At 59.6% G+C, this 27154-nt stretch overlaps 1 protein-coding gene across 7 annotated transcripts in view; it reads right to left on the bottom strand.

Annotated features, from left to right (window-relative positions):
* Positions 1-27154, bottom strand: part of ARHGEF10L (Rho guanine nucleotide exchange factor 10 like) — an 84318-nt gene that overhangs the window by 22612 nt on the left and 34552 nt on the right. For 4 of the 7 annotated variants that reach the window (XM_040987980.1, XM_040987982.1, XM_040987984.1 and 1 more), the window contains 10 exons: positions 26015-26160; positions 24382-24563; positions 21723-21838; positions 21133-21260; positions 19513-19613; positions 14272-14393; positions 10218-10304; positions 8858-9084; positions 7044-7198; positions 836-984 (listed from right to left, as the gene is read on the bottom strand). In XM_040987980.1, coding sequence (XP_040843914.1) covers positions 836-984; positions 7044-7198; positions 8858-9084; positions 10218-10304; positions 14272-14393; positions 19513-19613; positions 21133-21260; positions 21723-21838; positions 24382-24563; positions 26015-26160 — 1413 coding nt within the window. Of the gene's footprint in view, positions 1-835; positions 985-7043; positions 7199-8857; positions 9085-10217; positions 10305-14271; positions 14394-19512; positions 19614-21132; positions 21261-21722; positions 21839-24381; positions 24564-24829; positions 24845-26014; positions 26161-27154 lie in introns of all 7 variants that reach the window. The other 3 variants (XM_040987981.1, XM_040987983.1, XM_040987985.1) reach the window with 1 other exon arrangement.

Raw genomic sequence — 27154 nt, 5'->3', positions numbered from 1 at the left:
CACTGTATCCCGTACGGGCTCCAGTTGTTCCACTTCTGATCCAGCTCCCTGCTATTGCACCTGGGAAAGCAGTGGAAGATGGCTCAAGTGCTTGGGTCCCTGCACCCATGCAGAAGACCTGGATGAAGCTCCTGGCTTTGGACTGACTGACCCGTTTTTGGCTATTGCAGCCATTTGAGGGTTGAACCAGCAGACGGAAGATCCCCCTATTTCTCTCCTTCTCTCTCTCTCTGTTTCTCTGAAACTCTGACTTTCAAATAAAATAAATAAACCTTTTAAACAAACAAAAATACCACATCCACATCTCCCGTGGCTGGGCGGAACCATGCATGTGCAAGTCTAGGGGAACAGTCCCATGACAGGGATCCCAGGGGGGCTCAGAACCCTCCTCCTCACAGCTGACCTGGGCATGCGTGCTAGGTCAGGGGTGAGAGCCCGACAGAGAGCCTGGGCCCCCTCTGCTTCGCCACTGCCTGGCCTGAATGTCCCCTCCTAAACACATCTTAATGAAAGTGAGAGGCGATGATGTCACTGGGGCACGCCCTCGGGGAATCAACCAAGAGGGTGTGGCTATCCCACAAGTGGGTTCCAACAGAAAAGGGGAACCTTTATTCCCCATCCCAGGCATGCTGGTGCCACATGGTGAGGTGGTAGGAATTTCCTCACCGGATGCAGTGCCCTAAGCTGACAGTGCCAGCAGTGGACCCCACCCAGGATGCTAAGCTCTGCAGCTCCCTAGACACAGCCAGGAGCCAAGAGCAGACAGGGCCGGGGCAGCGGCACAGAGGGGCCGGCTGGGGGAGTGCGCAGAGGGTCCCGCGGGCCGAGACGGTACCTGAGTCTGTAGGGTGGTGGCATCCAAGACGGTGACCCGAGATCCACAGCTGGCCCACACAGCATCCTCCAGGCTGAGCAGGGTGCGAATGGGCCCCGGGCCCACAGTCAGGCACATGGGCGGGCTCTCCAGGTCCCACAGCGTCCCTCCTGTGGGCAGAGAGGAAGACAGATGGTGAGGGGTCCATGCGAGGAGCCAAGGGCAGCAATGGGGACTCCTGCGGGACTCCACATACATCCCCACCCCTACCCCACCCCTGCCCCTAGCCTGCCTGTTGTCTCTCCCTCTGCCCTTCACACTCCCCCTCCCCCCCACTGGCCCCTCCCTCCTTCCCACGTCCCCTCTGTGGTCTCCTTTCCACTCTTCTTGGTTCAGTTCACCCCGACTCCAAGTCAGGCCATGTGCTGTGCCATGCACAGCCTGGCAGGCAGACAGCACCCTGGTGGCAGGGTGTGGCCCTGGTCCTGCTGCCATCTCGCTAAGGAGCCTGACAGCAGCTGTGCCCCTATCGAGCCCTCTGGGGACCTCCCTGGCACCATGGCTCCTCCAGAATGAACCTGTTAGCCACCTTCTCTCCCATTCCAAGACTTAACCACGATTTACCCCATCAGGACCACCACCGCTCCCCAGCAGAAGGGACATCCCAGGCGTAGCCCGTTCCCCAGAGGGCCATCCCCAATGATGCCAGGCTGAGAGTTAATGTCCCGGCACTGATGCCCACCTGTGCCCTGGCACCCAAGCAATGTGTGCTGAGTCACACTAGAGGCTGGGACAGGCGGGAGTAGGGGCAGGGATGGACGTGTCAGTCTGACGTGGGGAATCCTGGGCTGAGATACAGCCTGAAGGGATAGGCCACAGGGTGTGGAGCGTGGAGGACTTTGCCCTGCCCCAGCCGGATCCCTCTACCAGGTCCCAGAGGGGCTGCCAAGCAGCCCTGTCACAGACCCCGCCTTGACCCTGAGCTGCCACTAGGTGGAGCCAGAGTGGGGGCAGGCAGCTGCGGACCAAGATGGAGAGGCCATCTGGGCAGAGGGCAGGAGCTGCTGGCCACCTGGGGTGTGGTGGGCGGCGCTAAGCCAGACTCTAGCCCTGACCCCACTCCTGAGCAAGGCCTGGCCTACTTTTCCTGTCTTTTCTCTTCCTCTCACCTACACACCAGGGACCCTTTATGCCCTCTTCTGCCCTATTCACAATCAGCCACCCCCAGCACAGGCGGGCTCCTTCCCACATGGGAAGCAGGCTGGGCCTGGCAGTCCTTGGCTGCATGAACACAGCCGGGGGACTCACACTTTCCTGAACTCCGCTTTCCTCGCCTCTAGGCTAGGCACGACAAGTACACCTTCAGTTCTCCAGAGGCTGCGGGGTCCCTAGGAGGTCCCAGACAGTCTGGGGCGGTGCCCACCCTCGAGACTTTGTTCCCCAGTGCCCCTTTTTAATAACTGGGGTGGCTGAGATCCAGCGAATTTCAGCAACCGTCCCCTGCCTACCCAGAATCACGGAGCTCGCAAAGGATGCCTGAGCACTGGCCGTCAGACCACATAGCCGGCACAGAGGGTAAGCCAGGAGGAATTGGACAACACCGGTGCCATCAGGGCAAGGGGCTCTGGGCAAGGGGAGGCTTCCTTTGCAGCCAGCATTGTGGCACAGCGAGCTAAGCCATCACCTGCAACATTGGTCTTCCCACGGTGGAGCATCAGTTGGAGTTCACTTCCCACCCAGCACCCTGCTCACGCACCCGAGAGAGCCACCAGAGCTGGTCCGAGTGCTTGAGCCCCCGAACCCATGTGCTTTAGCCTGGTCCAACCTTGACCGCTACAGCAGCCGTTCGGGGAGTGAACCAGAGGCTGGAAGACGTCTGTCTCTTTCCCTTGCTCTTGTCCTGACTTTCAAATCAATCAATCAACAGATGAATAAATACGTTAATTTTCAAGGAGAAAAAATAAAAAGCAGCTTCCTCTTGGTGGGCCTGGGTTTTCCCTGGACCACCAAGATGACTGTCCCCCACGGATGCTGTCAGTTCTCCGGCACTGTAACTGAGACCAGGAACACAGACACCATCAGGCACCATGGCGTAGTAGACTAAGTCTCTACCTACGGGTGCCGGCATCCCATGTGGGTGCCAGTTCAAGTCCCATCTGCTCCAATTCCGATCCAGCTCCCTCTCAGGACCTGGGAAAGCAGCAGAAAATGGCTCTAGTCCTTGGGCCCTGCACCCACAGAGAAGACTCAGCTTCTAGCTTCAGAGTAGCCCAGCACTAGCTGTTGCAGCCGTTTGGGGAGAGAATCTAGCAGATAGAAGATTTCTCTTTTTCTCCTTCTCTTTGTAACTCTGCCTCTCTCAAATAAAAACAAAGTAAATCTTTTAAAAGAAAAAAAAAAGTGCAGCCCCAATGAGCCAGGCTGGGGGCGAAGCCTCCCAGTGCAGTTCCACCTTCCCCCTCCTCCTCCAGGGGCTGAGACGGGCTTGCATGTGCCAGGACACACATGCACACATGCAGCTCTGCCCCTGTGTGACAGCCCACCTATCTGGGCTTGAGCCAGGCCCAGCTCTCAGCGAACAAAGGGCACCTTCTCCAGCCCGCAAGGGACAAAGCCCTGTGCATACCTCTCCCAGGAGGCAGGGCACAGAGTGAAAGTTGCAGAGGAGGGGAGGGGCCCAAGGGAAACCGCTGCCTGGGGAGGTTACAATGAAAATCAGCAGTGACCCCGATGCTGGGGAAGTCAGGGGAGTCGCTGCAGCCCAGGAGGAGCACGTGTGACTGCTCCAGAACTGAAGGAGCTAAGGCTGCCTGCGTGCCCATTTTCCAGATGATGAAACAGAGGCTCAGAGAGGCAAAGCACCCGGCCCCAGGAACTCTCATCTAGCTGAAACTTGACCCCAGCCCAGGTCCTTGCCCATGATATCACCTGCCATCTGACCCTGACCCACATCCTCTACCCCAGCCCAGACCCTGGCAATGCCCGTGAGCTGGCCAGGGACAGTGGGAGAGTTGGGCTGACTTTGCTCACACACAGGACTGGATAGCACAGGGGCAGGGCCACCTGGCTCAGTGCCTGGCGATCAGAGGCACTCGATACGCCCTTGCCGGATGAATGAACAAACGGATGAATGAATGCGGATAAACAGAGCCTCCATTTCCCTCTGTGTTGGCTGCACGCCGGACCCCGTACCCCTGGCTCTGGAGTCGGGGGCTCCCCGGGGCAGGTCACCTGGGGAATTTGCACGTCCACTTTCAGGGGTTGTACATGCAGGTCCTTCGGGGTACAGATGAGTCCCTGGGTGGGCTCCTGTTCTGGTCTGCTCCTGCCCTCACACGCAGCCTCCGCCAGGCTGAGAAGACCAGTGTCATCTGGGTGTGGCCTCCGCCAAACCCTATTCCTTGCAACAGCTGCAGGGACACCTGCTCCACCATAGTCTGGCTTAGTCACAAGCCCCTGGTTCTGCATGGGTGCCACCAGGGGGCACCAGAGCCAGCTGCTGAGGGGCACTGGAGCCTGGAGGTGACCCAGGTCAGCTCTGAGCTCCAGCTCTGTGGCTGCGATGGGCAGATCACAAGGAGGTCATAGGCAGGTCATGGGGAGGTCATGGGGAGGTCATGGGCAGGTCACAGACACACATAACCCAGCCACACATGGCCCAGGTTAAAAGTGGTGGGGACAGTCCCACTCCCTCATCCCATGTGGCAGGTCCTGTCGCCTCACTTCCTGCCCAGGCCTCCTCTGAAGGACACCATGGAGATGGGGGGAGGAGGGCTATCCCAGAGGCTCCCCTGGCCACAGCCAACCTAACGGTCAGGGAGTGGGCTCATGGGGAGAGTGTGGCCACCAGGCCCACCTCCTGGCTGGCTCTTGGGGGCCCATCCCTGGAGCATGGTGCCCTCACAGCTAGCCAGAGGGAGTTGAGGCTCAGCCAACCCCAGTGCTTTTCCTCCACTTCCTGTCACACTCACTCACACAAGGCCAAAGCCCCTACAAGCACCCCTTGCCTGGGTGACACTGGCCTTCGTGTCTCCTGCTGGGGCTGCTCAGGAGGGCAAGGCCGTACTAAAACAGGAGTCGCCCTGGTGACCTGGCTCACTCGGAAGAACCTGAATGTAGAACACTTGTTGTTTGACCAGTCAGTCCCCAGCCCCTGTCTGGGTGTCCATCCCTCTCTGCCCAGCACAGCAGTCTCCTCTCTGGGGTCCCCACTAGAGCAACCACTCTTGTGCCCCCTGGTCTTTGCACATGTCATGCGCTTTGCCAAGTTCTCTGACCCCCCTGCCCTTCACATGCCTAGCCCCATTGCGCCTCCTCCTCTCGGCTCCTGGATCACCCTGCCAGGGCAAGCCCTAATCATGTATCCGGAGCCAGGCCCCCACGGGCACCCAGTCCTTGCCTCTGGGACCTGGCACAGCCAGGGACCTGCAGCTGTCTGCTGGTTCCATGACTGAGTCTGGCTCCCTCCGTCACCTCCCTGGGGGCAGCAGCCCCTCTGCTTCGCTGGCCATTGCATGCAGGTGCATAGCAGGTTCTCAGGACACATACAGTGGCAGAGAGAAAGGCAGGGATGGGCCCGGCGCGGTGGCGCAAGTGGTTAAGTCCTCGCCTTGCACGCCCGGGATCCCATATGGGCGCCGGTTCTAATCCCGGCAGCCCCGCTTCCCTTCCAGCTCCCTGCCTGTGGCCTGGGAAAGCAGTTGAGGACGGCCCAAAGCTTTGGGACCCTGCACCCGCGTGGGAGACCCGGAAGAGGCTCCTTGCTTCGGATCGGCATAGTATCGGCCCGTTGCGGCTCACTTGGGGAGTGAATCATCGGATGGAAGATCTTCCTCTCTGTCTCTCCTCTCTGTATATCCGCCTTTCCAATAAAAAATAATAAAAATAAATCTTAAAAAAAAAAAAGAAAGGCAGGGATGCTGGTGGGGACACCTCCTGTCCCTCCAGGTCTGACAACTTCAGCTCTGCAGGACAAGCCCAGGCCCCTCCTGTGTGGACAGGGTTGTGGACCATGCCAGGCCCAGCTCAGTCCCCTCCCAGCAGCTCTCCGCAGTGGGTGGCACTACGTCCCAACCCCTGAGGCCTCAGCACTTGGCCTCACTTGGGACAGGCCACTGTGGAGGCCATTAGTTGGGAGGAAGTCATACATGTGACCCCTAATCCTAAGCAGCTGACGTCCTTCAGAACCGGAAGTGGGGCGCCCAAACCCAGGGAGATTCCTGGGCAGGGTGGGAGTCGCTGCCAACAGCCCAGAGATGTACCTGAAGGCCCCAGCCAGGTGCCACCCAAGGTGGGGTAAAGAGCCTGGGCACCCCCTTCCTCCCAACCCAGCACCCTACATGATAAGTCAGGAGCTAGGGGGTGGGGCCTCTGAGGCTGGGAAGGCCGCGCGTGCACCTGAGCCCATGTTGACATCCACACACACGTTCTGTCTGATGACAAGAGTGACTTTTTCCCCTCCTTCTTCCCCCTTTAATTAAAAATTATAAATGCCTTATCAAAAGCTAATTAAAAATACCAACACAGTGCCAAGTGGCAAAAAAAACAAAACACTCAGTACAAACATTCATTTATAACTGCAGCTTGTGGTATGATGACTGGGGGATAGCAGCCACGCCCACCAGCAGGGTCTGCAGGCTCACCTGGCCCCCGGAAGTCCAGGGGTAAAGGAAAGGGGCACTTCATCCCCCACCAGGGGCTGCAAGAGCCATCAGCAGCCAGGGACCACAGCTGTGGGGAGCTGTGCATGAGCGGCACCCCACCCTTAACTCAGCAGCAGACCCAGAAAGCTGCCTTAAGGCTGCAAGGCCGAGTGGAGGGTGATGCTAACGCAGGCTTGTTAGGTGCCTGGTCCACCCCTGGAGCACACCCTCCAGACACAGCCCCCAGGCCCCGAAAGCTCAGGAAACATACAAGGCATGGGGCGTGCATGCCCACCAAGGACAAGTGATGCCCAGCCCTGCACTCGGCCGCCTTCCACAGGGCTGTAGAAGCTGCCGGGACCTGGAGGAGCGGGTGCTACTGTTATTTCCACTTTAGAGAATACAAGAAAAGACTCCAAGACAAGAAGCTGTTTGCTGAAGGATGCATGCCGTACCCAGGACTCAACCTGAACTCAAATACAGGCCTCACCCTGGCCCGCTGTGCGAGGAGACCCTCCGGTGGGCTCTGAGCAGCTCCTGCAGCCAGGACTGCCCCCTAGTACCCGCCCCCCTGCCCGTGTCCTCACCACTGGTCCGAGGGTAGGCAGCAAGGGTCCCGTCCTGCAGGCCAGCCAGCAGGTGGAGGGCACTGTGCCGCAGGCAGAGCACGGGCTGCAGGCCGGGGCTCCGGCACGTCGCCAGGCACTGTGTACCGGTGTCCACGCTGCCGTAGAGCAGGATGCTGTGGGCAGAGAAATGTGGGGGCAGCTGTTACTCACAGAGCATCGTCTGCAGCTCCCCCTGCCCTCCTGCCCCACAGGGGGTGGGGGTTGTGAGACCAGGCCCCAGCTCCACCTTACAGGAACCGTCACAAGGTCCCTGTCACAAGAAGGCCTCAGGGAGACACCAGGGACAGCACTAAAAGGTGTTAAGAGAGCAGTTATCAGAGCCACACAGGCCAAGTTTGAGTCCAGCTGCGCCTTCCTCCACAGAAGGGCCCCAGGCTGCTGAGCCTCAGTTCCTGCCCTGAAGTGAGGCCACCGAAGGGACACAAGAACTGGCCTTGCGTGAAGTGGATGCACACTAAATGTGCTGCTGTGTGCTGGGAAGCCAGGTCTTGGTGCGGGAAATATCGAGGACCACTCCAGAGGCAGAAGGCTCAGGTGGATGGCTTCCGGGGGCAGGGGAAGAGAGCGGGACTGTCCAATAGCTATGGGGCTTTTTTCTGGGGTTACGTGAATGTTCTAGAATTACACAGTGGTTACATAAAATGGTTTGGGGCTGGCATCCTGGCATAGCCAGTAAAATAGCCACCTATAGCAACAGTATCCTACGTAGGGACTAGTTTGTGTTCCAGCTGCTCCAATTCCCACCCAGTTCCCTGCTTGTGGCCTGGGAAAGCAGCAGAGAAGGCCCAAAGCCTTGGGTCCTGCACCCATGTGGGAGACCTGGGAGATGCTCCTGGCTCCTGGTTTCGGACTGGCCCAGCTCTGGCCTTGCAGCCATTTGGGGAGTGGACCAGCGGATGGAAGATTCTGTCTCTGTCTCCTTCTCTCTCCAGGCCCTCATGTCATGGGGCTCAGGGTGGCTCCTACTGGTTCTGCTTGCAGTGTTGGCTTCTGCTCCTCCCTTGGTCCCTTGGGTGAAAGTGGGGTCTCAGGGTGGTGGAATGGCCGAGAAGCTCCTGGCCCTGATATGTAGTAAGAACTCAGGAAACACAGTGTGTCCCAGCCTCCTCTCCCAGGGCAGGCAACAAGCAGGCAGAGACACAGAGAGCACGGGCCCCGCCAGGCCAGGGCTGTGAGCTCTCGGGAGAAGGGGGGAGGCGGGGAGAATCTCTGGGTCTTTAGAAACCGTTCCCTCTACTATACTTCCGCGGACCCCAGGGATGCCACTCTGGCTGCATGCCTCCACACTGCTAGTGAGATCACCTCCTCGGGCACATCTTGCAATGAGGGGGACCCTCTGCGTGGCAGACACCTCCTGGCCTGGGATACCCCAGCTAGCAGGGGAACAAGAGCCAGTGTCAGCTACGTGGACTGAACGCTCTGCATGCCCACGTCTCGTGTACTGTCCCTTGGCCCCACTCTGCAGATGAGACACTGAGGTTCAGACTGGTAAAATGCAGTGCCTGAGGACACACAGCAGGGAAGTTGGGATGGAGGAGAGCGAACACTTAGATTTGAACCAACACCAAAGGCAACAGCTCACCCACCCACTGACTGGCCCACTGCAGCACAAGCAGCCCCCGTTGCTCTGGCGCCCACCCTGGCTGGCTCCAGTGCCCGCCTTCCAACCAGGAAGAATGTGGGTAACAAGCAACTCCAAAGCAAGGCAAGGGGATGGCCCCGCCTCCTGGCCCCACCCCATTCTGTCCCACCCCTCCCCCCCAGGCCTGCACCTGCCGTCCTGGAGCCCGAGGCAGATAGTGGGACGCACTGCAGCCGAGGGGTCAGTGGCCGGCCCACTCTCCTCTCCACTCTCGGTCTCCTCCTCCTCTGGCTCAGGAATATACTCCATGCAGAGCACAGGGGCCGCCAGCGGAAAGGACTTGACCGTGCGGGGCGAGGGCCGGTTCAGGGAGAAGATCTCCACCTGACCCCCAGCGCCCTCTTGCCCACCTCCAACCTGGGAACAGGGAGAGACCATCAGGTGTGACACACAGAAACAGAGGTAGGGTCTAGTCCCCTCCTTCCAGGGACCTCGTCCCGACCTCCTACCAGCCACAAGGGTTAGAGAGCAAGGGGTCATTCCCTCTCCTGCCCACCCACAACCTGCGGTCACAAGGTGGCTCGTCCCCAGCTGCCATGGCAACCAGCTAGCCTCAGGGTCTAGATGAAATCAGTCAAGGAGCTGATGAAAACTAAACACACATCAGCTTCCTATTTCCTCCGCTGTAGGGTGCCTTTCGATCATACAGCGAATGCTTCCTCTGTCCCTTTAAAATGTCCTTCTCTGTACTGGTCACTCCTTTACTCCGGTGTCTAGCACATGGGACACACCCAACATATGGCAGGTGGATACATGGATGGATGGATGGATAGATGGGTGGGTGGGTAGATGGATGGATAGGTGGGTGGGTGGATGGATGGGTGGGTGGGTAGATGGATGGATAGGTGGGTGGGTGGATGGATGGGTGGGTGGGTAGATGGATGGATAGGTGGGTGGGTGGATGGATGGATGGGTGGGTGGGTATATGGATGGATAGATGGTGGATGGAAAGAAGAAAGGAAAGATAGCAGGTAGGTGGATGAGCGAGTGGAGGAATGGATAAACCACATGCTAGGTACAGGGGGAGCTAGAAGGACACAGCACTCAGAGGGACATATGGGCTCATCTCTGAAGGGGAAGCCAGTGTCTGGAGATGGGATTGATCAGGGGCAGAAGATGGCCGAGGCGTAATGATGCTGGAGCTTCAAGGCCTGGAGGCCACAGCGACACGAGGAGAGGGGGCTGGTTGGGAAGGGGCTTATTTGAACAAAGTGAGCCTTGCAGGAACCGTCCCCTCACCTCAGCGGCACATAAAGTGATAGAATCTCCACAGGAAGTGGGCAGGAGCTTTCCACCCTGCGACCCAGGCAAGTCACCACCCCACTCATTACCCTCACATCACCCTAAGTAAGGGGCACGGCCTCCTGCCAACGCCCTGGCTTTCTGCTGCCTGGGGGAGGCTCTGGCTTCCCGCTCCGAGCACAGCGTCCAGCACTAAGCTTGCCAGGGAGACGCTGCAGGCTGGGCCTGGGGGAGGGAGGGTTACTCACCCAGAGGTAGCCCTGTGGCAGGGAGGTGCTGACCGCAGAGAAGCCGAGCAGCGGGCAGTTGACAGGACTGTGGACTAGGGCACCCAGCTGCGGAGACAGAGACAGGAACTGTGCAGTTAATCAAGCTGGTGACAGGATGCTAACGTTCAGCCCCAGAATGAAAATCCCAGAGTGTGGACGCTTGGCAAGCGCCCTTCACCCAGAGTCCCTGCCACATCCCACACCCTCCCACGTGACCATCGCCTCAGCCTGGGGTCTCGGAGCCTAGCTGCTTCCAGGTTTGCTGCCAGCCTGGTGCCCAGCTTCTTGCCTTTACAGCAAATAAGGACAACAGAGGACAGGGCACTGCCTTGGGCCACAGGGAGCTAAGCAGTACCACCCAGCCTGCACCTGGCTTCCTCAGCACCAGGCCCACCCTACACGGAAGCCCCCCTGGTCAGCAGGAGTGGGCAGGGCTGGGCACCAATAGCCACCAGTTGCTGTCCTCAATTCTAGGCAGGATAGCTTCTCAGCGACCTAGATCCTCAGCCAGGCCTAGCCTGCCTGGCCCTCTAGCTGGGACAGCCAAGTCCAAGGGCAGGAGACGGAGGAGGGTGATGGTGTAGGAGGGAAGCAGAGAGCTTAGGCCCTCTCCCAGGCCCGTGCTGCCCTCTGCTGGCGCTGATGGCCTAAACCGGCCTGGTCCTGCTGGAATATTCTAACCACCCTGGCAAGGGGGCCCAGGGAAGGTCCCCCACACCCACCCTCACAGCCTCTTCCTGGAGTTGCCAGTGAACTTGAGGCTTGGGTGGATGGGGACTGGTCCAGGGTCCCATGGGACAAGTCAGTGACGGGGTAGGGGCTGAATCTTGGACTTGCAAGCCCTAGCCCGGGGCTTTCTGCTCCAGAAGATTCCCCAGACCCCTGCTCCCTCCCGAGGCCCTGGTGTGCCACACCCCAGGCAAGAGGCCTCCTGGGCGCTCCAGTCATGGCACTTCCAGGCAGCCATGCTGCCACTCCTACCCTGTCTCTCAGAGGAGAGAGGGGGCTGTCGTAGGCAGCCCTGGCTCAGGCATTTCCATGGCAACCCCAACGGGCCCTGATTTGGCCAGGATGACGGCGAGAGCCCAATGGCTCCTTCTGAAGCGAGGCTCAGGAGCGCCAAGTCTCACCCACCCCAAGCCAACTTCCAGAAAATCTTGGCGGCCCATGCAGGGCGGGGAAGGAAACACGAGGCCAGGGAAAAGTCACAGAGCCAGGAGGCAGGTCAGCCGGGCAACAAGTCCAGTCGGTGACCACCAGCTGCAGCATCTGCACAAACTGGCACCTCCTCAACACAGCTGGGGCCCTGGCATCTCGTCGGGTCAGCCATGGGCACGGCAGTGGGCAGGTGTGAGGCACTTAGCATGGGGCTGGGCAGCTGGGTCATGACAGTCGCCAGGGCAGGGGCCTCTGGGGCACCTCACATGTCTCCACCCCCAGGGCTGGCACCCACACCACAAGGGCAAGACCAACAATAGTTCCCTCTAGCAGAGGCCAAGGTCAGGCCGGAGCCCCGCTACTACAGGCCTAGCCACTGCCCTCCTGCAGGCCAGGATAACTAGCACATCAGAGGTGACTGTACCCCTGCCTTGTCCCCATGGCACTGCAAGGCCCTCACTGCTCTGGCGGCCAGCCCAGAGCTGCTGGGGTGCATTTGCTGGGGCTGGGTAGGAAGCAGATGTGGGCACAGCAGGATTGGCGTCTTAGGGCCTGGCAAGTGGGGCTGTACAGGCCTACTTCCCACAGATACGCTCATGCAGGCCGTGGCCTGCCCAGGGGCTGCCAGCAGGCTGACCAGGATGCCTACCATGGGTTGTGGTACCCCCCAGCCTGTGTGCCCCTGGACCGTGACAGCTCCAAATGGGGGACATTCAGATCCCACCTCCCATGTGCAAAGTGGCAGATGGCTCCCCACTCCTCCTTGCTTGGGGAGGAGACAGCAGTTAGCCCACGACCCTACCCCCAGGCCACCTGACTCCACCTGCCCAGGACCCCACCCCCAGGTCCCACCTGCCCATGACCCCAACCCCAGACTCATCTGTCAGGGTTTGGTCTTATGTGCCCAGGAGACCCAAGGCCCTGGGAACACAGAGACCCCTAATCCGCCTACAGAATCACACAGGAGTCAGTCTCCCCAAGGTGGTACGTGAAGACCAGGCGAGCTACAGGCCCGCGAGGACCCCAGCGATCCTCTGCACCAACTCCAGCCTCCACCCCAAGGTTTTGGGGATCCCATCTTGGGCACCCTACCTGTCACCAGCTCAGCCAGTGTTGTCCTGATTCACATCCCTCATGGACCCCCCATGTGCCCCTTCCCACCACCTCCCATGGGGCCGGGGCTAAAGCAATGACAGGACAGGACACTCGCCTCGGCTGCATATCTCAGTCACCATGAAGAAGATTCTAAGGCAACTCTCCAAGGCTGGACTAACGCATCTGTGGTAAGTTCTGCCTAAGACTTGAATGAAGACCGATCCCGGCCCTGCACGACACTGCCTCACTGGCCTTGCCCGAGCCACACGGGCAGCCAGACCACCGGCAGCCATTGCCACTCCCTACTTCCGGCATCTCTGCTGCCTGCTCAGACTCCACACCCGAGGTAAGGCTCCGGGGTCCCAGCCCTGGCCTCAGCTGTCACAGCAGGACCCCCAGCGCTGAGTTCTGACGGCGCCTCAGTATCCACCCCCGCCCCATCTTGTAGAAAGGATCCAAAAGCGCAGTCAGACCTGCTCTGCTTGGAGTGGAATCAGATGGCAAGCCAGCCCGCAGCGTCCCCCTCCCTCCGTGGCTGGACCTTCGCCTCCCAAAGCCACGTGGAAATTTCCGTGCCACTGCGACAGTACTAGGAGGCAGTGAGTGCAGTCACCAGGGCTCTGGCCTTCCACATGGATCACCATGGCTACCGCAGCAGCAGCAAGCTGGTGATCGCAGGGGCGGCTTCCTGACCTCGCACACCTGCTCCCAGGGTGATCACGCAGGAGGGCCGGCCTGGGCTCCGGTGTCCCAGCGGCAGAAGATCCTGCTCCTTCAGCTCGAGGACTTGTTGCTTGGCCTCCCTGTCGCTTTGTCTCGGTGGAACAGCCTTCCCCTGGGCCCTCACAGGGATCGATGCTTCCTGCCACTCGGGCCTGGGGTTAAGCACCACCTGCCCCGAGAGGCCCTCACCTCTGCCTGCATGGTTCTATCACTGAACCATGATCTTCCTCACACCTACCTACCACCCTCTCCGTTTCTTTACTTTATTCTACTATGATTGTGACAAGAGGACCAGGACCCAGGAGGGGGCCAGACAGGTGGCAGAGGCCCCTGTGTGGTCTCGTTTTGCAGCCCAATTGTCATCTCTTGGGACCTATTTCTCTGGCCCAGGGTCCCAAGCTGGCTCTCCCGTCACCCAGGGAGGGGATGGACATAGTTGCTCCAGGTGGAAAGACAAGATCAGCCAGGATGTCAGGGGCAGGTGAAGGATGGAGGGGACGGGGAGGGGCTGGTGGTTACCACACGGGTAGGCTATGATAGGGACGCTCCTTGGAAATTCAGGTCTCCCATGGGAGCATCAGTTTACTAATCTGTGAAATGGGTCTGGAAACATCTCTGCATGGGGTCTCAGAAATATTATGAATATGAGGGGAAGCACCGGGATGCTGGCCGGGTGTTTAACAACCAGGAGATGTCAGGGTCACGGGGTCCCAGGTGGTGAAGGCGGCCTCACACCACAGCAGGCTCCCAACAGGCAGCACCACCAACAGCCCAACCCAAGACGCTTGGCCCAGCTGCTTTGGAGCATTCTCAAGTCAGGCTGTCACCCAATGAGGTCACTGCTGTTTGTTATCTAGAGTGGAATTTTCCATTCCTTGCCCCACCCACATTGGTTATTTACCCGCTGCCTTGTTTCGGCGGGAAAACTAACTCCCAGAGCAAGAACAAGGCTGGAACTGGAGCGAGAAAAGGGCTGGAACTGGGATCTTGGCTGGCCCTGCTGCGAGCGCCGCCTGCGGGTAACAGTCGTCGCCAGCGCGTGCTGAGGTCTACTCACCTGCAGGCTCTGGGCCCGAGAGGAGAAGGCGGGCACGCAGCAGGCCAGGATTGGGCACCAGAAGGGGGCTTTGCTCTTCTTGTCCTCATCCGGGCACAGCCAGCCTGGCTGGTTCTCCTCCCCTGTGGTGAGAGACCGGTGGGGGGAGGTGAGGAGCGGTCAGAGCCCAGGGCCAGCAGGGCAGTGGCGGGGAGCCCTCCAGACCGGGGAAGCTGGCCGTCAGTGTAGGCCAGGTGGCCTGGCCAACCAGTCATTCCACAGCTCCTGCCCCCAGCCGGCTGGAAAGCAGACTTCATTCTAAGGACAAGACCCTGAGCATCCTGTCCCCCCCTTGCACATCACCCCAACTCCTCACTTAAAAACGGGAAAGATCAAAATGCTTTGGCTGTGAGGATGAAAGAAAGCGACAGGTGTGACAGGATTAACCCAGCCCAGCCACCGGAAAGGAGCTAAGCTACATCCTAGAGTGGGAGGTAGACTCTCCACCCTGGCACCCTGCCTGCCAGAGCAGCTGCCCAGCGCGCACACACACACACACACACACACACACACACACGGATGGAGAGGAGGGAGGCAGCCAGTCGGCCACCGCCACTGCCATCCCGAAGAACTGTCCCTGCTGGGCACCCTTCCCCCATCACACAGCGCTGCCACATCGGGGATCCGCGCACACAGAGGTGGAGCAAAAACGGTTTTCAAAAACTGCAGCACCTGAGCCAAACACAGACGCAGCATGACAAAAGTCCTACACAGGATGTGGGCATCTATACACACACACACATACACACACGGAGGGACATTTGTGTGCCCCACATGAGGACCTCCGGCAAGGACGACGGCGCCAGGGCAGGGCGTGACAGAGCCACCCCCCACAATGTGTGCCCATGCCCCGGGGCAATGCTGCAGGCTGCAGGTGCCCTGCTTGATACTTCATCAAACTCAAATTCGGTGAGATGCCTCTCCCTTCACACCCTGAGAGGGTGACACTCACAGCTTACAAACGCGACCATGTCACAGTCACAGCAGGTGCCGTAGCCCAGACAGAGACCCAGGCCTGGCTGCCAAGATGGGTTCTTTGTATTGAACCTTCCAGTGTCATTGTCACTGGTGGGTAAAGTGACACTGGACAACCAAGGGGCTAGCTTCAATTAAAATAACCAAAAGTGCCTGGACAAGCACCCCAAGAACAGCATCCATCAAGCTGGAAGAGGGGACAAGGAGCGCGGAGGTCATCAGCTGGCCCACTGGCAGCAAGCACTGCCAGCCACACGTGCCAGAGCAGGGAACCAGGCCTGCGCTGGCCCTGCCTGAGAAGGGTCAGTCTCCTGCCCATTCCTGCCTGCTAACTACTGCCCCCTTCAGTCCATCCAATACTTAGCATGCAGAGCTGTCTTGAAACTCAGACCGGACCTCGGGGTCCCCTACCCAAAAGCGCTGATGGACCTGGCTGCACCGGTACTCAGATGCCCCAAGGCGCCCCGTCCCTCCTCAGCAGCAGCCCTGGGACACCAGGCTTTCCCACACTAGGCTCCCCATGGTCCCAAGGGCAGCCCCTGCCATGCTGTGCTGGCCTGTGGTACTTCATGTCTTCACCTCCCACTGAGTGTGGCCTTGCTGTCCCCTGTTCTTGCCTGGCCGGTGTTCTAGCACAGCCAAAGTGTGTGACAGGTCGACTGTGTAAATGCATTCCCAGCTTCCCAGGGAAGCGACACCATCACAGGCCAGGGAGCGTCTGCCAGGGGCATGCCTCTTCCTGAGGGGTGGGGGAGGTGCAGGCCCACCCCAGCATTACGCACAGATGGCACTGGCCAACCACGCTATCGACAGCATCCGTGGGTACCTCACCCGACTGCCTCCTGGACAAGCCTCCAGGCTGCCAACACAGAGGGGCGCAATTTGAGAATTTGTTGCCCTCAGGTACTACTTGCAACCAAGTAGACCCCGCTGCCTTGGCTAGTCTCCAAGGCGGCCTCCAGCAGCAGGTGCAGGGTATGTACCCCCAACTCAGGAAGCCCCGGCAGCAGATGAGTGGGTTCCAATATAGGGACCTGACCTTCCCTCCAGACGGGGCCTTCGACTCGCACTGGGGAACGTGAAAGAAACTGGGGTGGCTGCTCCTCACTGCCGCTGCCTCGTCCCCTACGTATAACCAGGGCGGCCGAGAGCGAAGGAGAAAGCTGCCGCCTCGGAGGGGGAGAGCCGCCCAGGCTGAGCAATGTCATGACCTGGTGGTGGCTGCCGGGCCAGGACTCCCCGCTGATGCTAACTGGCGGCTGACTTAGCACTGCCTGGGTAGCCAGCAGCACCCACTGAGCACGAGAGCGCCCTGTAGGATGGAACAGGAAGTGCCAGGACTCGAAACCCCCAACCCTACCCTCAGGATTCCCACTCCCAATTCACTAGAAAGGTCACAGACAAACCCAGCTCAGCTGGCCATTGGCTGTGTGACCCTGAGCCAGCTGCTGAACCTCTCTGCACAGACACAGGTGTAGTACGCCCAGCGCATGCCGGGCACTCAGCAACAGCGGTCACCATGATCATGGCCTTTGATGTTAGCACTGCACCTGTTATACTCATGGGGCAAGGGGTGGGGAGCAGGGCTGAGCCACTTTCACCCCAGCCTCGGCGCTCAGCTCAGCCCCAGCACCTGGTCTCTATGGTCACCGCTGCCCCAACGGAGGGTCCCCCAGTCCTGGAGAGCGGAACCAACCGTGTCCAATGGCAGGGGCTGAGCCAGTCATGAGGGTCAAAGGAGGGGAGGCCAGGGGCGCACTCAGCCCAGCCCCAGGCCACTCAGGCGCCAGGAGCTGACCTCATCACCTGCATGGGCAACGCTGGGGTTACCATGGAGACCACACTAGAAGCAGCAGGTGATTCAGGCTTGGCCATGTGGATGAGCGTTTGTGAATGCAAGACTGGCCCAGACCCAGTCCCTCATAGGAGGCCAGGGATGGGAGAGGCCACAGCGGCCTGAGGAGGGAGGATAGGAGGCTGGGATGCAGAGCTTTGAGCACAGGGGCAGGGGGATCCCAGAGAGCCCCAACCTCATCTCCATCTCTCCTAGGGCCTGCAGCTCTTTCAGGAGACTCAAGAGAGCTGGGAAAGTGCCCACAGCACCCTGTGTACCTGCTTGTGTGTGACTCGGGGCTGCTAGCCATACTTCCCACCTCCCATGAGATCTGACCCACCTGGTCCCCAGGCACCTTGCCTGTTGGAAAACCCTGGGCAGACAGGGGTTAAACAGTGCCGGGATCACAATGGTAGTGCTGGCAACTGAAGAGGGGCAGAGCCAGAGTCAGCCCCCATCACCCCCTCGGACTCTCCTGTACGGACCTGGAGCCCAAATGCCAGGAACACCTCGTCCAGCTGGGGTCCCATGCCCTTCCCAAGGGCCACGCAGCTCAGCGAGGGTCATGCTGGCCCTCCCCAGGGCACCCTCTCCTTGATACGCACCCCAAACTCCCACACCCCATCCTCCTCCTTTCCAGTCTTCACTGAATTGTGATCCAGGCACATGGGAGCCAGGGAGGGAGGAAGGCATGGGGAGAAAGGGAAAACTTCCTTGGTGAAGAAAAGCATATTCCACTTGTAATAGGTCCCTAGTATCCTGTTCCCATCACCATCACCACCAGGTACTGCAATTTAAAAAGAATTTAAAATAAATAAGTAAATAAAAGGAATAAAATATTCATGCCACAAGGGTCCTGGGCATTTGAACAGGCCTCCATTGGAACACGGGCTGCAGTGAGACTGCGCTGCCATAGGGTGGCGCGACAGGGCCAATAAAGCAACTGCGGCTCAAAGGGCATTGCAGCAGCCTTTGCAAGCGCACAGACCCGCCTCCTACACCCGCCCAGCACAGATCTGTGCCCGGGGTGGGAGCACAGGCCGGACAGCTGGCCAGCAGGGATGGGCAGCTTCTTCTTAGATGTCTCCCCCATACCCCCCAAAGGCTTCCTGGTCCCCCAGACCTGCAGCAGAAGTTCAAGTGACACCAGATCCTAGAAGGGTCGCACTGGGTGACGACCTCTGGTCTCAGCTCCCCAAGAGCCACAGCCTTGTCCCCACGCCTCCCTGCTCCACTCCTGTCCCTCCCACATCCTCCCTGCACAGCAACCAGAGTGACCAGTGAAGCGGAAACCGGTGGTGACCTTGTCCTCGCTGTGCTGCCCACCGCGTCCACCACAACTGCCACGTGTTCCACCCAGGCCTTCAGGAAACTTTGCACCCCAACCCACCCTGCTGCCTTCTCACTGCTTCACTCAGCAGCTCCAGCCACTCTGGTCTTCTCCTCCCACCGTGGGCCCTTTGCACCTGCCTGTATCTCTGCCTGGGTTCATGGGGCACCTTCTCCAAGGCCATTCCCATAGATACTCCACGACCCCAAGGGTAAGCTCCTTAGGAACAGAGACCATCTTGGCTGTTGCCACTGCCCCTTTCCTGGATCCTAAATTTACAGGCTCACTAAATAGTGTGTGTGTGTGTGTGTGTGTATGTGTGTGTGTTTACTCAATGAATGTCCTGACTAATTTCCAGAAATGCTTTTAAACTCTCCTGGGGGTTGGGGTGGGTGGGGTGGGGAATGCACTTATCCATAAAGACATCACCACGGAGAATAAGGCAAAAAGCCAACCAGCCCCGACAAGCCAGCAGCTCAAGCAAGGCCATCGGAACGCGTGTGGTGGGCACACAGACCCTCAGCATCCCTTCCCGCTGTGTGACCTCAGGCCTGTCACTGCACCTGGCTGGCCCCTGAGGACTCCCGCAACTGCGCAGTGTGAAAGATGGGTGCAGACCCCTGAGGGCAGGGCTTGCCACACGCGGAATCTCTGACTACTGCTATGGGTACCCAGGAGAAGCAGTCAAAGGGTCTCTGGCTGAGAAGCAGCTCGGTGGGACCCACGTTGCCTCCCAGGGGGTGTGGCCAGTGTGTTAGGATGTAAACCATCCTTGGCAAGCCGGCTGCAGCTTTTTCCTTCCAGCCGCGGGTGCTCACAGGTAGTACCCACCAGCACTACCATATCACCATTCCACTGCCCTCTGCCCCACGGCCCTGGCAATCGCTGCTTTATTTTCACGGCTGGGGAGGCCTGCACAGAGGAAGTGACTTACGCAAGGGGCAACTCGGAACTCCTCCGTCACTCCCTGCCTCCATGCCCGTCCCCACCCAAACACACCCTGCCCCCAGTGCGCCAGACCCCTACCCCAAGGCACTCTCTCCGAAGCCATACTCATACTCACGGAGTCCAATCTTGGCCAGGTGCAGCCTGTTGACCCAAGAGATCTTGCTCAGTGGATTGGGGGTGATGAAGACCACCATGAAGCTGATAGGGCGGCCGGACCTGCAGCAACAGGGTGATGGGAGCCAGGATGAGTATCCGGCATGTGGGCCCAGCTCCCCTAGCTGTCCCCCAGCTGTCCCCTCACAGTGCCCCGATAGTCCCCTGGCTCCCCTCCAGCTCCAACTTAAACCCATGTGCCCAGGGACATGGAGGGTGGTCTGCTTGGAGGCTCCACAGAGCACAGCCAGGCAAAACTCAGGCTCCAGGAGAGTCCCCTTTGCCCACTGTGGCCCTGCTCTGTGCCCAGCAGGCAGGTCTGCAGGCTCTGACTCCCCTGGGGCCATCTTGTCACCAGCCTTGGCAGATGCCTACATGTGAAACCCAAGCCTCCTGAATGAGAAAGGGGTCTCGCCCCAGCACCTGGCTCAAGGCAGCTGCCCAGTAAAGGTTCACTGAGTGGCTTTGTGAGTGAATCAAGAAACAAATGAGGGACTGGCATGGTGACATAGTGGGTAAGGTCACCACCGGCAATGCCACTTCCCATCCAGCTCCATGCTAATGACCTGGAAAAAGCAGCAGAAGATGGCCCAAGTGCTTGGGCCACTGCACCCTAGTGGGAGGCCAGGAGGAAGCTCCTGACCCCTGGCTTGGGTGTGGCACGGCTCTGAGCATTGTGGTCATATGGGAAGGAACCAGCAGTTACAAGATCTGTCTCTCTCTTTCTCTCATATGGGAAGGAACCAGCATATACAAATAATAAATAAATAAATAGATCCTTAAAAACAAGCAAAAGAAAAGGAGTGGGCCCAGCACAGACCCAGGGCAGCCAGAAGTCGCTGCGGTCACCACGCTGTCCCCCCTCGTTGGCACAGGGCCCCTGGCAGTCATTTGGGGACCTGTTCTCTGCTGTGGATCATCCCAGCCCCCTGGGAACTGGGCAGGGCAGCATCTCTGAGCCTCGATTTGCACAGGGAGAAGGGGTACATGGTTGAGGTTGCGGGGACAGGGGGAAGACATGGATGGCAGCCCCCACTACTAATGCCCCCACCAAGTCCCCAACACTGCTTTGAGCCCCTCTTCCTCACGACTGTCACCCTGGCAATGCTGGGTCCCCATTCTAGAGGCCAGCACCTGGGCTGTGATCCCCCACCGCCAACACATACACACACTGCCCAGCTTATCAGAACCCAGCTCTACCCCTTATGAGGCCCTGGATCTGATGTGGAACTCTGAGCCTCAAATTTTTAATCTGTAAAATGGCCAGAATGGGGTCCATCCCACAGGTACCTTCCTGGCCAAGATGCAGGTATGACCCCGGGGGCACAGGAGGAGGGGCCCCAGAGCCATACACAGGCCCATGTGGGGAACAGGATGATTACACGGCTGGAACTAAGCCACGGCCATGTCGGAGCATCCTGGGACCGGCCCCACCAGGCAGTGAAGCAGCACCTTGTCCACTCATACACTCACAATCTGTGTGCAGCACCTGCTATGTGCCAGCTGTGTGCACGGCCCCTCCCACACTGACGGACGGGAAGGTCTCCCCGGCCCCACCCTGACCCCCAGCCCTGTCCCTCACTTGTCGGGCTTTCCCGGGAGCAGCAGCCGGAGGCGGCACTTGTTGGCCGAGTGGATCTCTTCCTCTTTCACTCGCATCAGCCTCTGCAGCGCCAGGCACCAGTCTTGAGCCACGGTCATGTTCAGGTTCTAGGATTGGGGAGGTCGGGAAGGTGTTCATCACCCATGCTGGCTCCCCAGGGCCACAGTAGATGTGCCAGCAGTCACAGTGGGTGGCCAGCTGGAGAGGAACCAACCAGGAGGGCATCCGGACCCTCAACAGGATGGCTCACTTAGCTGTGCGTGGGGGAGCAGCGCCCCGTGCCCGGACTCCCCAGCCCTGGCTGCAAGCCCCCAGGGCAGCTGTCCTCTTAGGGTCTCCACTCCAGCCAAGGGTCCAGGCCCAGGCAGGGCAGCGAGTCAGTGGGGGCTACTGTGCAGAGAACACAACCATGCCCCTCACTGGGGACCCCTCACCTGGCACCTGGCACCGGGGCAGGCCACAGTGGCTGTGTGAGCTCAGAGCCAGAGGCATACGGGGGCTTGCAGGGGGCAAGAGCGGTGCCCTCCCTGGCTCTGCCCACAGGAGCAGCTCGGGGCCCGGGCATGTACCTGGTAGGTGCCGTGCAGCGTGCTGACAAGTAGTGTAATCTGCTCCACCACGGCCAGGTCCTTCTGCAGGTCCTGCAGCTCCTGGAAGAGGCGTGGGGGGCCGAGGTACACCTTGTCTGGGCAGAGGAAAGACCCAGCTCAGTCTCGGGGGACAAGGTAGGCACACCCCAGGGACCAAATACACACTTGTGGCAAAGTGCATGTGTCCTAGAGGGAAACATATCAGGGTTCTTGCCCCAGCTGAGTCTGGGAGACCTACGTATCCCCAGGCACCGTCTTACGGCCTGTGTTAGGGGTCATAGAAGACTGTAAAACTGAGTCCCAGCTGTGCCAGGAAGAGGAACACGTGCAAGGGCACTGTGGCTCAAGAAAGCTTACAACCAGCAAGGTGCTCAGAGACACACCAAGGGCCTACTTGGCCTGGTTCTATGCTTGGCATTAGAGAGGCAGCGGCCACAAAGTGGGCAGGGGTCCTGCTCTCCTGAAACCAGTGACCTGGGCAGAGTAGGAGGACGCAGATGGCAGAGGGTGCTAGCAAGAAGGCGCCAGGGTGGAGAGACATTGGTGGGAGTGAGACAAAGGCAGGATGGAGGATGAGGGGCTGGTGCAAGAGGGACCTGGGAGCCGGCACACCAAGCCAAGAAGCTGGGCTGTGTTCCCCGAGCTGTGGTTCCCCAGAGGTCTTAAGGGAGCCCGGGAAAGCAGGGGAGAGGCCTCTCAGGGGCCTCTGTTGAGACAAGCAGCTCAAACACGCATGCTCGCCCTAGGTCACCTTGTTGTCGACTATAAAGTCGCCTCCTACCGCACGCTGCCAACGGTGGCCAGTGAACGCGCAAGGAGCAAGGCAGGCTTGGGGTGTGAGTGTGGTCCTCACAGCCCTCCAGGGTGACTCACACGTAGGAGCGGCTGGGAAAGGCGCCCCTCCCGTGGGGACCCCAGGGCCCTGGCACCTAGTGAGAAGCCGTACCACCAGGGAGCATCAGTGAGCAACTGGACTCCAGCTGAATGTCATCAACTATCATGTTAAACTAACGCTGTTCATCTGAATTTCCTGGTTTTACAGCCTGCCTAGTATTGAGTTTGTGATTCTGTGCTGCCTTTACGGTTGTTCAAAGGCTGTAGGCATAAGGCATTGAGGACAGCGAGCTGTATGTCCCTACAAATGATACAGTGATAACAAAAGCACTTCTAGGCCACCTGTGGTGGAATCCCCCCCCCTTTAACGGGGGTCTGGCAGGGGCTGGCACTGTGGCACAGTGGGCTGAGCTGCCACCTGCGATGCCGATAACCTGTACTGGAGGGCGAGTGTGAGTCCTAGTTGCTCCCCTTCCAATTCATCCCCCAAAGCAGGAGAGTATGGCCTGGTAACTGGATCTCTGCCACCCATATGCGAGACAGAGACGGATTCCCAGGCTCCTGGCTTCAGCCCGACCCCAGCTACTGCAACCACTTGGGGAGCAAACTAGAAGACAGAAGTGCTCTATGTCTTCCAAATGAATAAAAAATTTTAAAAGAACGGTTAAATTAAGGGGGGCTAGCAGGAGTGACTCCACTTTTGGGGATGCAGCTTTACAGAGGAGGGCGTCCCAGGGCAATGGGCTCAGCTTAGGGCTGCTGGTGCCTCCCACAGAAGCCAGCGGGCACTGGGGCCTCTGCGTCTCCCTGCCTTGCTGGCCTGCGGACAGAGCCGGCACCTGCAAGTGGGCACAGCTGCTCTGGCCCAGCCCCCATGGACGAGGACAGGTGGTGCAATCGCTGCCTTGGAATTCTCAGAGCTGTGGGCTGCCCATGCAACAACTCCCGGGTCAAGAGGTGGATAGGGCAACACGGGGGAGGGGAAGTGAAACCCGAGGGCCTTCCCTCATGGCAGGTGCTCCTGGGCACAGCGGCACTTTGTGCCAGCTCTGCAATTCAGCACGCTTCCTGCACGGATGGGACGTGCGTGAGCGTCCACCCCGCCCCAGGCTCCAGGCAGAACCACAGCAGAGCAGGATTGGCACGAGGAGGAAGTGCTAAAGGAGATAAAATAAGCCAGAGTGAATTGCACAGTACTGGCCAGAGACTGGACAGAAGTATGGGCTATGGCGAGGCCATGGAGGAAGAGCGCATGGCCCAGGCAGGAGCCCAGAGAAGCTAGCACAGCCGGAACTGATGGAGGTGGGAGGCACCCTGGGTGGTCTTGATCCTAAAAGGCCTGGGGAACAGCTGGGGTGGCAGGCAACAGCCAGCTCCGGACCTGGGTTGGGGAGCATTGTGGGGAAACAGCCAAGAAGGGACCACGCGAGACACAGAGGACAAGGCCACCCTGACATAACCATTGTTCCCCTCACTGCCCCACAAACTCAGTGGGAACTGGGCAATAGGGCCCAGGCGGAGCAACCTGATGTCCCCTCTGGGCGTGTGGGGGGCAGGCTAGGAGTCACCTGGGCCCCCCCACTGTACAGGGAAAGACAGAGGAAAGAAACCTCTCTGAGGTCCCATAGGAGAGTGGGCAGTGGCTAGGCAGGAGCTGGAGGTCATGCATGTGTCTGCGGGAAGGCATCCCGGGACCAACCTTGTACAGTGTGTGTGGCCCAGGCAAGACTAGCAGGTGCATGGGCACACACTCCTGAGACCACCACCCAAGGGGTGTGGTGGGGAGGGTGGGGCGGGCACTCACTCTGGGCCTGCCCCGCGGCAGAGGCCTTCTTGGCGCCGGCGTGCTGGATGAGGACATTGTCCTTGTCATAGGCGCTGCCCTCCTGGCCCACCTCCACCACCTGCACCTGTGGCAGCGCCGTGTTCCACTTCACCACGTACTTGGGCCCCAGTGGCACCAGGCTGCTGATCTCCAGCTGGCCCCTGCGTGAACAGAGAGGAGGACGTGTCTTGCCAAGCCCACTGCTGTCACATCCCCTTTGGGCCAGCCCAGGGCGCATGCTCTGCATGGCACACCGCTCCACACACCAGCTCAGCCAGGCTGATCTGCACAGCCCAAGCACGTGACCTCAGGCCCACACCAAGCCGAGTGGAGCAGAGCGGCAGCCCTCACTGCGGCAGAAGCACCCTCAAGCCCAGGCCCAGCACCAGAACCAGGACTGCGCAGCCCACACTCAACAACCACCTACCTGTGATGGGCGGGCCTGAGGGAAAGACAAAAGGCAAGGATGTCACTGTGACAAAGCCATGACCTCGGGGGACCCCTGGGCAGGGCATCGGGGGGGGTGAAGGAGGGGCAGGGAGCGCCTCCCTGGCTTGGGCTTGTGTCATCCCTGATGTCATAGCCCTGCTGCCAGGCAGCTTGTGGGGGACCAGGCGAGGAGACCGAGGCTCAGCTGGGCTGTGTGACTCGGCCCCTATCAGCCACACTGAACTTCCCCAAATAGGACCACTAGCATCCCGCTCTAGCTCTGAGCCCCGGGAGGCTCACGGGGCCTCCCCCACATGCACAGCACCCACTCGGGGGCCCAGGACACAGCTGACGCTTACGAACAATAGGGCCTTGGATTTGTGTTGTAGCGCATCAGGTTAAGCTTGCCATGCCAGCATCCCACAGGAGCGCAGGTTCAAGCCCCTGCTGTTCCACTTCTGACCTAGCTGCGACTAACTCCTCTGGCTGTGGTGTGTGTGCTGGGAATGGAGGGTCTGCCGTGGAGCTGGCTGCACAGGTCCCAGCGAGGGAGAGGACCAGAGATCCCTGACACCCTGCAGGGGATGCTGAGGGGCTTCAGCTGTGGGGGTCTGACTCCTGGCCTGTGTGTTCCCTGGCGTGTGAACCCTAAGATCTGATAGCCACATTTCCCTGAGGAGTTCAGTGTCTCAGCTCCTGGGCCACCCTTGGGGCAAGGCAGGCTGGTGCCCAGGGAGTGGGCCTCCCAGCTCTGGGGCTCCCCATTCTCCCAGGTGCAGACTGGCATCTGGGATCTGGAACTAGGACAGCAGGTTGGGCAGACCGAAGGGTGCCTCCAGAGGACAGGGAAGGGGTGGGGGCAGGGAAAGGGCGGAGCAACAGAGCAGCGGTCTGGGTGGACACAAGCAGGAATCCTTGTATTTCAAAGTGGTCAAGGCCCAAGAGGCTGCTGGGCCCCTCTTCAATGCCCGGCCACAGCTGGACACTGCCTGGAGACATCTGTCCAGTGCTGGGGACAGTGCCAGAGCAGGTAGAGGAGGGTGGAGGGAAAGACAAAATACGGGAGATTTAAGCAGGGCTCGTGTGGGACCCCAGCATGGAGAGGCCGGCCATGAGATGGGGGTACACCAGGACAGTGTACACAGCCCCCCACAGTACCCCCATCCCCCGCAGGTGCGCTCACTTGAAGTTGATGTTGGCACAGACCAACATGTCGTTGAGCAGGAAGACCCTGCGCTCCTTGGACTTGATGAGCTGCCCACGGTCTCCGTACACCGTCTCCGTCAGCGTCTCGCACAGCAACAGCTGCCGCTGGCCTGAGGTCAGCAGCTGGGGAAGAGGGGGAACAGTTCAACCACGCAGCCCAGGCAGCCCCCCACACACACTGCAGTGGCCCAGGCCTTGACCAACCTGCCCGTGCAGGAGCCCGGCCCAGCAACCAGCACCCCCTTCTCGGGTGAGCAGCCACACCGGCCCCTCTTCACGAGGGTCCTGTACAGAACGGCCATGAGCACGGGCTCCCCAACCCTTGCCGCTTGACCTTGTCCGTGACACCTGCGTGAGGCTCAGCATCTGCAGGTGTGGCAGGGAGTCAACCACGACCGCTCAGAGCCCACAAGGTCATGCCTGGGGCGCAGGTCCAGCTACTGCATTCATAGAGCCCAGTGCAACATGAAAACATGGGCCACTGATCCCATGCTGGTATGGAGGTCGGGAGCTTGGGGCCGCAGGTGACACGTGTGATGCCAGCATCTCACAGGGGACTGAGTTTCAGTGCCAACTGCTCTTTGCGCTCTGTGCGCTCACTTGAAGTTGATGTTGGCACAGACCAGCATGTCCGGCTCCCTGCCACGATGGAGTTCCTGGCTCCCGGTTTCAGCCTGGCCCAGTCCTGGCTGCTGAAGCTATCTGGGAGAGTGAACCACCAGATGGAAGATCTCTCTCTCTCTTTGTCATTCTGCCTTTCAAATAAACAGATTTTTGTAAAAAAAAAAATGATATGAATTTCAAAATGGCACCAGCAGAGCATTAGGCCGGGTGCGAGGCTCCTCCCAAGGATAAGCCTGTGACGACACAGCTTACAAGCCCTGGGTGTGGTGACTCCACGGTCACCCGCCGGCCTGCCGCGGCCATCCCTACAGCCTTCCCCTGGGGGGGCGCGGCCTCTGCCAGGCCATTCTCCAGGAAGTGGTCCCTGGCGTGCAGAGCAACCCTGCCCCCTCCCCATGGCCTCAGGACTGGCTCAGATCAGACCCGCTGGTCAGTCACGCCTCAGCCCACCCAAGGAAATCTCTGTGTTCCTAGCCGGGAGCACAGACTGTCC

Source organism: Ochotona curzoniae, unplaced genomic scaffold (assembly GCF_017591425.1).
Source record: "Ochotona curzoniae isolate NIBS_2020 unplaced genomic scaffold, NIBS_Ocur_1.0 contig_4792, whole genome shotgun sequence".
NCBI classification, from domain to species: Eukaryota; Metazoa; Chordata; class Mammalia; order Lagomorpha; family Ochotonidae; genus Ochotona; species Ochotona curzoniae.
Note: the sequence above shows the minus strand (reverse complement) of the source record. Positions and strands in the feature narration are given on the sequence as shown.